Source organism: Orbicella faveolata, unplaced genomic scaffold (assembly GCF_042242905.1).
Source record: "Orbicella faveolata isolate gen_17 unplaced genomic scaffold, um_ofav_v1 contig_12, whole genome shotgun sequence".
Taxonomy (NCBI): domain Eukaryota; kingdom Metazoa; phylum Cnidaria; class Anthozoa; order Scleractinia; family Merulinidae; genus Orbicella; species Orbicella faveolata.
In genome coordinates this window covers 23312486-23327058 of record NW_028301539.1, presented here as the reverse complement: position 1 = coordinate 23327058, position 14573 = coordinate 23312486, and the positions used below count along the sequence as shown (strand labels likewise).

Genomic DNA, 14573 nt, shown 5'->3' with positions numbered 1-14573 from the left:
CGTACTGAGTAAACTACGTTGTCGTTTCGTGATCTAGGCAATTATCTGAAGTGGTGCACTCGCTGTACATGTGGAATTTGTATTCGCTCATAAGGAACAAAAGTCTTTCTCACTATGTTAGCTCAAAACACTCTGTGTGTTTACCTTGGATAACATAAAATTGGAATACTTATTTGAAATGCTTAAATAATTATTGGTTATGAAGCAGCGCAGTACAAGCACAGTTTAGCGGACGAGCACAGACTTTTCTCACTTATTGGTGTTGTAAGCAGTTCAGTTGGACTTGGCGCCTCCTACCTCTCGAGGCGAAGTTTAAAAGCGCAGAAACTAGGTTCACTTGGAATAGAAAGAAAAATCGATGCTATACTTTCATTTTTCCCTGAGGTGTTTTATTTTTTCTGGTTTAAACGGGAATAAATCATGGCTTGACACTCAACTCCTTGATTAGTACGTTATATTCTTTGCTCTTGTCTATGTCTCCTTGCTTTTGTTACTACCCATGCCTTGAGTAAAATTTCTTTTCCTTTCTTTTCAGCTGTTATTGAAAACTGAATCGTCGTTTTCGTGTTCTAGACGACATTTTCAAGTGGCCCATTGTAGTTTGGAATCTCTATCCACCCATGACGAGAACAAAAGTCCTGTTAACCGATGATCGTTCTGTTTTTGTTGAAGAGTTTTGATCTGCTTTCTGTGTTAGCGTGCAGAGGCCTGTCTATTCAACTTGGATGACCTGAACTTGGAACATGGTTCATTGACATCCGCTTCTCTCTAAATAACGGGAACATATGCAAACGCCCACCTTCTGAGGAATCTGCATCCGCTCACCAGACATCAAAAATCCGTTAAGCCGTTTTTCAGTTTCTGGTTTTGTGAATATTGCTTTATTTTCCCCGAGTTTGTAAGTCCGGCCGCTGTTTTACCTGTTTTGGAAACTGGTTTTAGCCTGAGTGCCAAGGGACAGGAACAGGTTCAATAAATCCATCTGTTGTAGAATTTGCATCCGGTTGCCTAAAATAGATGATTTGGACTAGCAAAAAGTAATTATTTACATCCGCTGCATCAACCTGATAAAAAAAGAAAACAACAGCGAAAAAAAAATCAGCAATTACACTTTGAAGACGATTAGAAAGGAAATATTAAGTAAAGTTATACAACTGAGAATTTTTAAGCCTCAGCAATTAAATATCGGCTGGTGATAAGGACCCAAAGGAAATGTCAAGTTCCTCCAGTAGTTAATGTCTGCTTACCTCGTACTGTGAACCATCATGAGAAACCACCCGAAAACACAATACATTTTATTAAATGAAGATAGTAAGTCTGTGTCCCAACTTGCAGGAGTCGGGGGAACTTGCAGGGAGATGTAGCTGAGCCCAAAGGCAACGGGAACGTAGCTTCAAAAAGGCTTAATGACCGGAACAATGGCTTTGCACGAGCGTTTTACTTCGACCAACCACATCGAAAGCACCTGTAAGCCACAAACTTGTCTAAATTAAACAAATTTTGCGCCCAAATCTCATAAAAGATACAAAGACATCCCTACGTTTAGGTAAGTGAAGTTTACTTTCTGCATTAATAGCTTTATTTTAGCATATTTGGTCATATTTAGGATTAGGGTAAATGTCCCATACAAAATCTTTAAAGCGTTTGTTACGTAATATGCTAAGCAATCTAAATAAGTGCTAACAAGGGCGCCATTCATCGATATACCAAAGGTTGAGATAATGATTAAGTCACTCCCTTCATTCATAAAGTGAAGATGTAATCCTTCAATTAGAATAGGAACGTCTTGAAACAGTGACAAGTAAAGAAACCTAAACTGACATGAACAAAGCCTATTTTGATGATCAAGGAACACATTCCAATCACGAGGTCACTCAGCCAAAGGGAATAAAAACATCTCAAAACAAAGATCACAAGGAGCGCTATTCACCCCTGTACTCAAATTAAAAACTGATTTATCAAACCTTACCCACCGTTCTTTATTAGACGTCAATGGACCTTTATGCTGACGATTGAGGAACAAATTCCGATCTCGAGATCAAACATCCCGAAGAGCGGCATAAAAGATATTCATTCCAGTCATCGAGCTAACTCCGCCTTTCTTTCGATTTGCGTAAATTCTTGGCATTATTTGAGCCATCAAGAAACAATTTACAACTATGAGACCAAACTTCCAAAAGGAAAAAAAACACATCAAACAAAGATAGCCCCGCCCATACATTGATTAGCACAGTGACGCTTGATTCCCTCTTGGGACTATTTAAGTTCTAACGTCTCCTTCGACTAGTCATCGTTCACTGGAAACTTCAAAGGTATAGAACTGTCTTTGTCCTATTAGGAGATGTATTCCGCAAATATGTTGCTGAAAATCTAACAGTTTTTTTTTCTGTTTTCTTTCTGTCAAGGCACGCGAATTTTCAGCTCCATTTCTTTCCAAAAACTTGTAAGTAACTTTTTACCTGTAATGACACCAAAAGTGCTTTATACCAAAGGAACACAACTCCACAACGAATGTAGTCTTGAAAAGTGAAACAAAGGCTAGCGTTGTTTGTTGTCTTTAAGATAAATTCTGATGAAGCATTTCTTACTCTTATGACTTGCATCGGCTGGACCTCTAGCAGAATCTCACTTCGACTAGTTATAAATTTTCAACTGATAAACGAACGAGGTCTATAGGTCGAAAACTCTTACTTAACTTATCGTCTTTCGTTATTTACTATATAAAATCGTGTTTGAGCAAATTACTCATCAACAGGCGATTTCATTTTCGTTCCATCTTTTTGCCAGTTCGATCTTCGATGTTTTTCCTTTTCATTGCCGTTTTAGTTTCCTCCGTTACTTCGCACATCTTTGTTTATTACTTCTATTCCAGATTACATTTTGTAGAACGTGAATTTGTTCCCTCTCAGTGGAATTCAATTTTTCTGCCCTTCAAAAGCTAATTCAAATAGCTTAATCAGGTTAATGGTTTGATGTAATGCCTCGTACACCCTCTACCACGACGGAAGAAGAAAGGGAACAAGTAAAATGAGATCGAGTAGTTATCTAAAGCCTTGTCTTGTCAGTCAAAGCTAAAGCTGCGTACTCTTGCAATCTCTTTAGCGGTTCGAATGTTATGGCCGGAATGACAAAAATAATGCGAACTGAAAATTTTGCTTTATCTTTCTTATCAACATTTCTTTTCATGGGTTTCGTGATTATTTATCGCCATAACTCCGTGTTCAATTACTGTAAATTTTTTGAGTCTGGCAAATTCTTGTGTTTAACTTATGTTTTCATACTTTGACCGCATATTGCCCCCGAAAATTTACTGAAACTTCAGCTCACGAGAGGAAGTTATGGAATTGTTCATTGAAAGTTTATTGAACTAAATTTCATACCAGTATATTAACTTTATCGTCATAGTATCATAGCATTGAATGAACATGTGTAACAAGTTAACTGTGGTATACTCAGACCGCCGTTGACTAACGCTGACAGTGAGCGCTAATATATTGTACAGATCAGAAAGTCATTTCGAAAATACAACATCGAAATCATTACGGCGGCTGATTATCTATTTCTTTATTTTATCACAGAATCTGCCACAATGGGTTCTTTGAAGGCGAAACCCTAACGCTCAAGAGCAGGGGACAAACGGTCACCGTCAACTGGAAGCAGGGCTCATTCGTTGGATTTGGTGGAGACAGAAGTCAAAACTATGTCCTGTGCGACCACACCACCGGCAACGGTAACAGTGTGCCCGTTTACATTCAGGGTGGATACGATATACCACAGAAGCTGAAAATAGATTCCAGGCTGCAATATGGCACACAGGATAATGTCCTGTTCTTTGTGTATCATGACAAGAGTCAGACACCATACCAAGAGCGATTCAGGTGCAATGCCCTACAGCAGTTCGTCTACGCAGCAAACACCGTTCTGAAAATGGCCAAAGGGATTGACAGCTCCTGGGCGGTGGGAAACTATCTTGTCAACGTGTGAACGATCAACAAACTGTGTGTTTGACCCCTGAGAACCATCTTGGTTGGCTCAGTTAATATAGCTCGGTCATGCTAGGCGAGTACTTCCCAGTGCTAAACTCTTAAGACAAGAACTTCTGCCATAAAAAGGTTCCATCCCAGCTCTTTTATGTTTTTGGGTAGTAGCATTAAAACTATGAAAATCAAACACTTTCTAGTAGCTTTATAATGTGAATGACAATTTCCTTTCTCGCAAGAGTGAAAGACTTCTTACAATCTTGACCAGAAGAAAGGAGGAAAAAAATCCTGCTTTTGGAAAAATAGGTCCAACTTTTATTTGGTATCACAACATTAAAATAGTGACAATAGTAGTAACGCAGTGCTAGTCATTTCATCTACCGTAAGTTTTTTCTAACAAGCTGGATTTTCAACTTGAATTTTGAGTTTACTTAATGTCGACTGAAGGATCTGAGAAATATTAATTTTTGTTTCGTTATTTTAATTAATTATCGACATTTTAAACTTCTGGCAGGGACAACCTTTTTTAAGTTAGAAGTTCTTCAGTATAACATAATCGTTTTTTGTGTGTCGTAACTGTAAACTTAAGATTTTGAAAATGAGATAGATTATAACTTGTAAGACTTTGTGTCGAAAATGCGCAGTTTTATCATCGTCATCAAATAGGTTATACCTATTTACACTTTCAAGGTGAGGCCTTCTAGGTTAGCAAATATTGATCGCTGTTAGATTACTTCGAGCCCGTTAAAACCAGCTAATTTTAGTATATCATGGTCTTCCTTCTGTACTTTGAACTAGAGGTAATTTTAGTTCTTTATCTCAAGATTGATAAAACAACTGATAAATGTTACTTAGAAAAAGGGTGATTGTAGAATAAACGTAACGTTCACCGAACCATAAATAGAACAGTGTTGTGTGTTAAGCAATATTAAAGACATGCTTTACGCCTCCGCAAAAAAGTTTAAAAAGTGTATCCTTGAAAGCCCTTTAGGAAAAACTAATTCAGTGTGGGGGGAATTGGGACAGGGGCAGGGTCTCGGGAGAATAGGGAGCGGGAGGCAGGAGAGAAATGCAAAGCGCAATATTTTCATTTATTAAGTGATAAATACTTTCTGGGATTTCTGAGCGAACGGGCAAACGTAAATTTGCGTTTGAGTTGTGGCGGAAGCTGCCAGAAGAGGTGAGCAAGACAAGCAGGGCTGAATACAGATTATTTTAAAACAACAGAAAAAGCCTATTTATTGAGAAGCTCAATGACGAGGATCTGTTACGGGGATCTGTTATGAGTCTCCTTCCTAGCTGGGCACAGGAGCAGGACGGACAGGAGCGGGAGTCATTAGATTAATGTACGTAAAGCAGGATATCAGGGTACGGAAGATAGCAAGCGACTAACGTGAACTGCAGCCACAGTGCAGTGGACACTACCTTTCTGTATCGCGAAGTTGATTTTGATAATGACGGAGGTTAATGAAAATCATTGTATAACTGAAGGTCGAGGTTACTAGACACAGTGATATAACTGTAATTTCGCACCATGACCTTAGAAGGGAATTTAAATAGAGCCTGATTGTTGAAGAGGCAGTAGACACAGCCCAAAAGGCAATAACGGTTCCGTAAGCTCGCCTCCAAGTTACAACCTGTCTGTATCTAAGCCCCAACAAAAGGGCGAGAAGTCTGTCCACACTCATTGCGGTCAGTGTCAACAAAGACACTTAACACAGAATAGAGCTTGTTATAGAAACTACGACTGCTACGAAGCGACAAGCATTCCAATGTTCATTCAGAGCAGTCAGCAACAAAGCAGCATAGAGAGGCTGTGAAATAAGGCCAACACAATGATCAGTTGCGGCGAGGTTACGAAGCAAGAGTTTGGACGGCGGATGAAGTGAAGACTCCTTGCTAAGAGTGACTAGGACGAAACGATTACCAAAAAATGCCTTCATGGAAAGAGAAGAGTTTAAAACTGAGATCAAAGTGAGCTGTCCATATATTCCAGTATTTAAATCTGGTAAGCAGTGTATTTGTAAAGAAAAAATGTTCCGCTTTCCGAATTCGTCTCCGGAAAAGTTTGTTGTGGTCATTACTTTTGTGCAGCGTTGCTATTCAAAACACTCATAAAGATATGCAAAGTGGAATTAATCTTACATAACCTCCTATTCATAGTTAAACAATTGGATTACGTAAGATTGCGCGCCTGGAATGCAATAAATACTGGAAACCCGCCAAACAACTTCACATTATAGCTCAGTTTTCAGCGGGTGTGCTGGCGGACGTTCCGCCCTCCCACCCGGACTCACGTGGGTCGTAATTTTGGCACCTCCCCTAAGCCAAGTTGTAACAGCTTGGCTTAGCCCGCTGAACAATATTTTCCCCACCCCTTAACATCACTGAGCATGAGTGTGAGTGTTGTGGAATAGAATATTATCTGTAGCCGTGAGTTTAACTCCCAGCTGGAATACCTTGAGCAAAATTCATGCATCCTAATTTGTCAAACATGTCATCCATGAACAATTAATTTGGTAAAACAGTTTAACTAGCACAGCAGATGGTTATACTACCAAAGACTGACTTTCTCTACAAGGTGTCAGTGTCGCCATTTCTCTGTTTCACAATAAACATCGAAAGAAGGACAACTATACATACAGGTTTATAGTCCTACTGTTAGGCTCGAATTTTACTCTCAATTTCAGGAAACATTTCTAAAATTCTAGAAAATTCCTGTTATCGTTTTAAGCAATTTATTCCTTCACACAAAGTAAGCTGCCATGTTTTGAAAAAAGCAGTTGTAACTGAGCAAATAGTCATAGCGACTGATATCACGAACAGTTTGAAGACGCCTTTGTGTTCTACGATATGATGTCTTAACCTGAAGTAGCTAAAAGTATATGTGACGCTTGAATCCCCCATCTTCCCTCCCCTCTCTCTCTTTCTCTGAATGGGAGGAAAAGAGGCACGAAAAACTTGAAGTTGCATTTTCAGAACGGAACTCACAAGGCTGTCGTTAACCCCAGTATTTTCGAGAGAAAAAAATTGGCAAATAAATTCATAGATCGCAACCAAGCTCCTCTGCAGGGCAAGAAGAATATATCTTTTTTATTAACTTGTTTTAGCCTTTTAAGAGGGCCTCTGTATTAAGGCGACCATTTTTTTCATTTTTCGCCGCTTCCGAGGCCAAAGGAGTGAGTATAACCTGCTTTTACTAGTAACATAGAATCATTTTGTGCAATTGTGGTTTGTACGAAGCGGAAGTCATTGACTACCATCTTCAAAATAGGTGGAAGAAGACCGATCTAGCGACAGGAACAGTTCAAAGACTTTAAAGAAGATCATTGTCTGAAGACATTATCGTGTTTCAGTGGCCAAATAAGTTGTAAGTCTTTCTCATGCTTTCTTGTCATATTCTTGACAAGAAATACACAAACACGCAACGATTTTCTTCGAAAAACAACACTTCAATGTGCCTTTTTTTTTTCTCAGAAATCTAGTGATTAAGTTACCAAATATGGATACGCTGTAACGCATGCAAGTCTTCCGAAAATAACTTTCCACGTGCGGAATTTAAGACAATCACAAAATTATTTGCGTAGCTTTACTTGCTTTAATTTGTAAAACGTCGATCTAGAACAGTTTTGTCCAGCGTACTAATATTTATAATTATTCTGAGTTGACGTTGAAATAGTAGGTTAACAACTGCTTTACTCGTGCTTGTGTACCGGCTTCGTTCTGGGAGATCATCACACCAAGACTTCAAGAAAGATCGAGGCGGTAGGAAAGGAACCGTCCAAATGGTGTACAAATCACGCCGTCTTTCTCCCTGTTCTAGATCTCCGGATATGCTTGCCAGTGAGTTTTGTCATTGCCTGGTTTTTTTTATTGAATCATACCTCACTTTTTTGCTACCTTTATGCCTTTCTGGCTTACATCATTGTTAAAAAAGTGAAATAGTTACGCGAGCAGGGCAAACGTCAAAGGAACAAACAAAGATGCCAAGATATATATTGGTAGGTCCACGACCGTGCACAGTCTTTTGTTTTGTGCTCATACACCATATGCACGAATTACGTAACCAAAACGTTTCCATTGGTTAGTTCCTCAGTACGGAGTAAACTACTATTGTGTTTTGGCTCGGTCAACATGAGACCAAAACAGTGAACAAAAACCTACAGCAAAGAAATTTGTCCAGTTTCATAACCATTCCCCTCTATTAACTGTGCTTATATTCAGTCCTCGTCTAATCTGGACAGATTACACTTTGCATTAATAGTTGCTGCCTTTTAGCGGTTTTCAATTGAGTATCGAACGTAATCAGGCAATTACCTTGGTTTTGGTTTTTGTTTTGGTTTTACTACGGTTTGAGATTGGCTGAGTAGTCTAATTGGTAAGTAGTTGGTTTGGTTTCGGTTTTTCGACACTGAAGTGAAAATCGCTCTTTAGACCATTACTTAATGTAAGCGTCCGTCCTTTCGCTTGCTTTCGTTTGTTGCCACGGTCTTCAAGCAAATGATAATGATGAAGAGCAAATGTTGAAGTCAAAATGTCCAAAATCCTACACGCTATTTCAGGCTAAAACGGCCGTTAGCATGGAGTCGAACCAACGTGCTTCGACTACGCCGGCCAGAGGGAGGACGAAACGAGAGAGCGATCGTGGAAAGTATAAAACACAAAAATAATAATTCTCTTCACCCTCCTCTTTCCTCCCCCCGCCCAACCTCTCCGCGTTGACCTCGTTCAATTTCCCGCCGTTTTTATTTTGCTCGTGCACTTGCCGATTCTTAAGGAAATCAGAAAGTCTGTGAGCAGGCTACCTAAATTATCCTAGATAGCTTATGATAAGCCTTTTAGTTAGAGCCAGTAGGGACCAGGATGAGAGCTTTTAAGGTGGCTGACAACAGGATTTTCAGGGCAGCACTTCCACTTTAATGGGTTGACACTACCATTCTTTTTCAGTTTCAGTTACAATAATGGCATCAAGCAAATGTACAATCATTGGCAAACAAGTTATCATCAATCAATCAATCAATCGATCAATTAAACTTCATTTAAAGAGGGTGACAACAGTTCAAAACTAATCAACCTGTGGCTCTCCATAAACATTGTTACAATTTAAAAAACCTATTATAATCATTGCCTTGAAGTTACAAACTACATAACAACAGCTGCTTGACCTTCTAAAAACACTCTTAATTTCAAATTTGAGCGCTCATAACTCAAAAACGAGCTCAGTGACTCCCATTTTGTTTAGCAAGTCAATATTCAAGTTTTTACAAGAGTTTAACAAAAATCAGAGCTACTTAAAATTCCCCTTCCAAACAATTCCGTATTTAAGGTTTACACACATTACTAAGATTCTTGACTATCCTGTGGTATAGAGCGTTTTCTCTCACGTGACCAGCAGTCATGCAAATTTATTTGAACAAGAGAAAAGGATTATGTAGGAGAATAGTTCAACTCGCACAGGATTGGTTTGGAACACCAACATGGCCGCCGGATTCGAGATTCCAGTTCTCAAAAGTGAAACAAGTTTACGGGCACACACTAGTTGTTCAACAGCTAATCTGACACATCTTTCAGATAGTTTCCGGCAATCCAAGAAATATCCAGTCCCGCCATTTTCAGGAGCTCGTTTGCCGCGTAGACAAACTTTTGGAGGTCATTGCATCGGAATCGCTCTTGGAATGGCTTCTGACTCTTGTCATGGTACACAAAGAACAGGACATTATCCTGCATTCCGTACTGGAATCTGAAATCTATGGTGAAATTCTGCTTTATCTCATATCCCTCTTGGATATAGATTGGAACACTGTTACCGTTGCGTGTGGCGTATTCACACAGCACGTACGTCTGATTTCTGTCGCCACCGAAACCAGCAATTGCGCCCTGCTTCCAATGAATGGTGAGGGTTTCTCTCTTTTCTCTGAGTGCTAGTGTTTCGCCTTTCAGAGAACCCATTTCAACCAAGTTCTAAAGAGATACAACAAAGCAACAAGATGCGATATTTAATAATAATAGTACTAAGACAATGGGATTATTCAGAATACATGCAATAAGGCTGAGATCACTTATGCTCTGAAACCTATGTTACTCAATTTCGATTGCCCCTGTAATCAATGTAATTTTCATTACTTACATGTGAAAGAAAGTTGAAAATGGTAGAGAGGTAAATTTGGACTAAACATGTTGGTATTCTGTATATCGCAATACCGAGGCCAAGGAAAGAGTTAGTTTCAACTGCAAACCCACCATAAAACTTACAATTAAACTCAAGTTCTACCTGCACATATAGCTTCTCGTTACTAAACTAAGAGTAGTCCAAAAAACAAACGTACATTACACTGTCAGTGTACGGGTCGAAAGAATTTCGTTTGGTAAGTCAAAGAAAACCAAACATACCAGCGATGACTGAGTGATAATTAATACAGTGGAATGATTAATTGCTAACCTCTAATTAGTCTCTTAAGCGGAAAAACTATTACCGACCATCGAGTTTGCTGAAATATACATGCATTTCAGCAAACATGAGTAAGCCATAGCTGGGTAAAGTAATACTGTAATATATCCTAAACATTGCCTTTGACCTAGCTAAGACTGGTAGGGAAAAGGGGGGGGGGGGGGGGGGAGAGTAGTTAACCAACGAGATAATTATCTTTGATTTCTGTTTATATTTATGATTCTAGTCAGTAGTAATTTTAACTTCTCAAAGACTTAAGGCTCATTTCTCTATTATTTCCATCTGACGTATTTTAAAGAAGCGACCGTTTTCTACGTAACTTTTATGCTGCTTGTACTTAAATATATAGATACATCGATACTAGTATCAGTTCCAGCTGGTCTGATTTGTGCAAATAATAACGCAGAGAGATCATCTCTTGAAATATCAACCATTTTATAGGCTACAGGCTACGCGTTTACCTTCTTTGTGTTCTCGTAGGCCCAGAGGCAGATAATCTAAGTGAGTGAACTTAATACGACAGGATACGACGCGACCGAAAGTTTTCAAGAACAAGTGAACGAGACCGCTTCGCGCAAAACGTCTAATGGTATGTCTTCCGTTTTAACAACGCACTGTACCACTGGTTTATGATTCAATGGACCTTTTGAAACGGTTCATTAACCATATAATGGAGCACAATTTTAAGGGGCCATTGTTGTTAACGTACTCAATCAAAGGACTGACAGAGGTCAGTTCGGCTTTGATTCAAGATTAAAGAGGTCAGGTTGGAGCACAATTTTAAGGGGCCCTTGTGGTTGAGGTACTCAGTCAAAGGACTGAGAGAGGTACACAATAAAGGGATCAGCAGCACATAATAAGGTGCCAAGAGAGGTACACAACTCAGTATAAGCAGGAAACAAAGGTACACAATTAAGGGTACACAATCAGGGAACAAATTCGGGTGGGGCTGACAAAAAAAAGAGGTCTCGCCAGTTCGCAATGTCTCGTTTCAGGAGTTCGGTTAGTTAGGTGCAGCGAGAAAAGCGGAGAGAGAAAATATAGGAAACGGGTTAGTTTTGCTAAAAGTTATTTAATTAGCCTCTTGGTAAGTATGTAGTGATTTTATTTTGCGAGAACTGCAAAAAACGAAAATATAAATAAATGACAAAATAGCCCCAAAAAATAAGGACTTGCAACAAAATCTAAAAAGAAAAACTATTTGTATATACTACAGTACATATTTTTGAAGCTGTAAAGATTAACCAGTTTGTTATAAGTACGAAATAAAATTTTTAAACAGCTACATATAAATTAGAACAATTTGAATTACATTTTTACATTCGGTTGAATAAATAAAGTACATTGCCAGAAACGGCATTTCACTGATAAACACTCTCTAGTTCATATATTATCAAAATTTACTTCAATCAATAACAGAAGTCCAAGGCCAGAAGCGAAAACACGATATAGTATTCTAAATTCATGATCAAACGTATTCTAGATTTCGTTATTTCTAACACTAGGGAGTCGCCGTCCACACTACGCCGGAGAAATTTGAAAACGGAGGTTTATTTCTATGGTTAGGTCTACCGTCCACAATAATCCGTCACGAAAATGGAGCTGTTCGAATTAATAAATCGAATGTGGTTTGGCGTGGTCTGTGCTCTTATCGACAACGATACGCGTCATCACAGTGGTCAAAATGTTGTGGACTCACGAGGTGAAGCCGAGTGAGTCCACAACAAATTTTGACCACTGTGATGACGCGTATCGTTGTCGATAAGAGTACAGACCACTCTAAACCACATTCGATTTGTTTTTGCCACAATATCGATGTGAAAGAAAATGTTTCCTTTTAGAGCGTGAGCTGAAAAAGGCATTGCGTGACACATTAACGCGAGGAGCGTTGTCTGGACTTATATCGACAACGGCAAATTAGCCAATCACATTGCGAGATTAGTGGCAACTGTGGTAAAAAACGCTTTTCAAACCGGAGAAATTTGAAAACGTCAGCTTTGCGTTTAAGTGTGGAATGAAAACATTTTTAAAACGGAGCCGTTTTCGTAAACGATGACGTTACGATAATCATGATTTCCCTTCCCGAGATTTACTCAAACGCAAATCCAAAATAAACAGCGATTGTTGCGTTCTCAAATTCCTCCGGCGTAGTGTGGGCGGGGCTTAAGTGACGGTCCCATTGTTTTTGCCCTAACTGAATTTTTTCGAGAGGCCGTAACTACTTGTGTCCTAATAAAAGCTCATTCTCGGCATAGACGGCCTCGCCGAAGTACTTCTCCTGGTTATGGACTCCTGCTTAATTATCATGGCACATTCCATTATCAAGGGGATTCATCGAAGTATTACATTTAATAACATTATCAATCTGCTACTTGTATACTTTATATTAAAGAATAGTCAAATTTAATTTCTTTTCATACGGTGTATGACATTTGCAGACTGCAGATTACAGGCTGCCATACTAAAAACTGCAGACTTTTCAACTTATATCGCATTCCCATTTCCATTAACGAGAGCTAACCGTAAACAGGTTAACCTGAACGCTAGTCAGGCTAACCTGCGTGATATTCAGGTTAACCAGAGCGGTATTTAGGCCTAAATATAGTCTAGAGTCTGAAAATGTCATACACCACTTTTCAGGTACATTCAATAGATATGGGCGTGGTTTTTATCCATATTTCTTTTAAAAACTGTTTGCTTAATTGAAAAACATCAGAAAACTTACAGAATATACAGCAGGTAGAAAAAAACATTTGCAGTTTAATCTAAATTGTACCTTTGCGGTGTTTTTCATCACCATGTTGAAGCAAAAATAATTTGGGAAAGTTGCAGTCGGTGTTAGTATGAATCCGCCTGGTTAGTATCCTTTTTTATGACACAAATATGGCAGCCAAATAAAAGTGAGCAGTCAGCACAGGTTCAGCATTATTATCTCAAAATTCTTGGGGTCATGTTACGTCGACTCTCTATAAGCCGGACACCTCTCTAAGACGGACAGCTGAGGCCGGTCCCGATGGTGTCCGTCGTAGGGAGAGTTGACTGGGGTAACATAGCATCATTTTGTGCAATTGTGGTTTGTGCGAAGCAGGAGTCACCGACTGCCATCTTCAAAGTAGGTGGAAGAAGACCGATCTAGCGACAAGAACAGTTTAAAGACTTTAAAGAAGATCATTGTCTGAAGACATTATCGTATTTCACTGGCCAAATAAGTTGTAAGTCTTTCTCATGCTTTCCTGTCATATTCTTGAAAGAAATACAAAAACACGTATCGATGTTCTTCGGAAAACAACACTTCAAATGTGCCTTTTTTTTTTCAAAAATCTAGTGATTCAGTTACCAAATATGGACACGCTGTAACGCAAGTCTTCTTAAAATAACTTTCCACGTGCGGAATCTAAGACAGTCAAAAAATTATTTGCGTAGCTTTGCTTGTTTTAATTTTTTGTTGTAAAACATCGATCCAGAACAGTTTTTTTCCAGCGTACTAATATTTATAATTATTATGAGTTGAGTCAACAACTACTTTACTCGTGCTTCGTTCTGGGAGATCATCACACCAAGACTTGCAGAAAGATTGAGGCGGTATTAAAAGGAACCGTCCAAATGGTGTCCCAAATCACCCCTTCTTTCTCCCTGTCCTAGATCTGAAATGCAGACTTGATTCAAACCCGTGTTGCTGGACATACCTGCCAGTGAGTTTTGTCATAGCCGGTTTTCTTTTAATTAAATCATATCTCAGTTTTTTTGCTACCTTTATGCCTTTGTGGCTTAAATCATTGTTAATAAAGTAAAATAGTTATGCGAGCAGGGCAAACATCAAAGGAACAAACAGAGATGCCAAGATTTATGTTGGAAGGTCCACGACCCTGCACAATCTTTTGTTTTGCGCTCATACACTATATGCATGAATTACGTAACCAAAACGTTTCTATTGTTTAGTTCCTCAGTACGGAGAAAACAGCTATTGTGTTTTGTGCTCGTTCAAGACCAAAAATGTGAACAAAAACCTACAACAAAGAAATTGGTCGGGTTTCATAACCAGTCCCCTCTATTAACAGTGCTTACACTCAGTCCTCGTCTTATCTTGACAGATTACATTTTGCATTACTGAGTTGCTGCCTTGTAGCGGTTTTCAACTGAGTGTC

The 14573-nt window shown here is 39.0% G+C and overlaps 2 protein-coding genes across 2 annotated transcripts; one reads left to right on the top strand and one right to left on the bottom strand.

Annotated features, from left to right (window-relative positions):
• The first annotated feature begins 1302 nt into the window (after positions 1 to 1302).
• Positions 1303 to 4484, top strand: LOC149117235 (uncharacterized). Its single transcript, XM_089281141.1, has 3 exons — positions 1303 to 1311; positions 2406 to 2443; positions 3579 to 4484. The coding sequence occupies exons 1-3, from the start codon at positions 1303 to 1305 to the stop codon at positions 3982 to 3984; spliced, it is 453 nt and encodes a 150-aa protein (XP_089137267.1). The 3' UTR covers positions 3985 to 4484.
• A 4402-nt stretch (positions 4485 to 8886) lies between these two features.
• LOC149117234 (uncharacterized) lies at positions 8887 to 9934 on the bottom strand. Its single transcript, XM_089277188.1, has one exon. The coding sequence runs from the start codon at positions 9927 to 9929 to the stop codon at positions 9531 to 9533; it is 399 nt and encodes a 132-aa protein (XP_089133314.1). The 5' UTR covers positions 9930 to 9934; the 3' UTR covers positions 8887 to 9530.
• Between the last annotated feature and the right edge of the window lie 4639 nt (positions 9935 to 14573).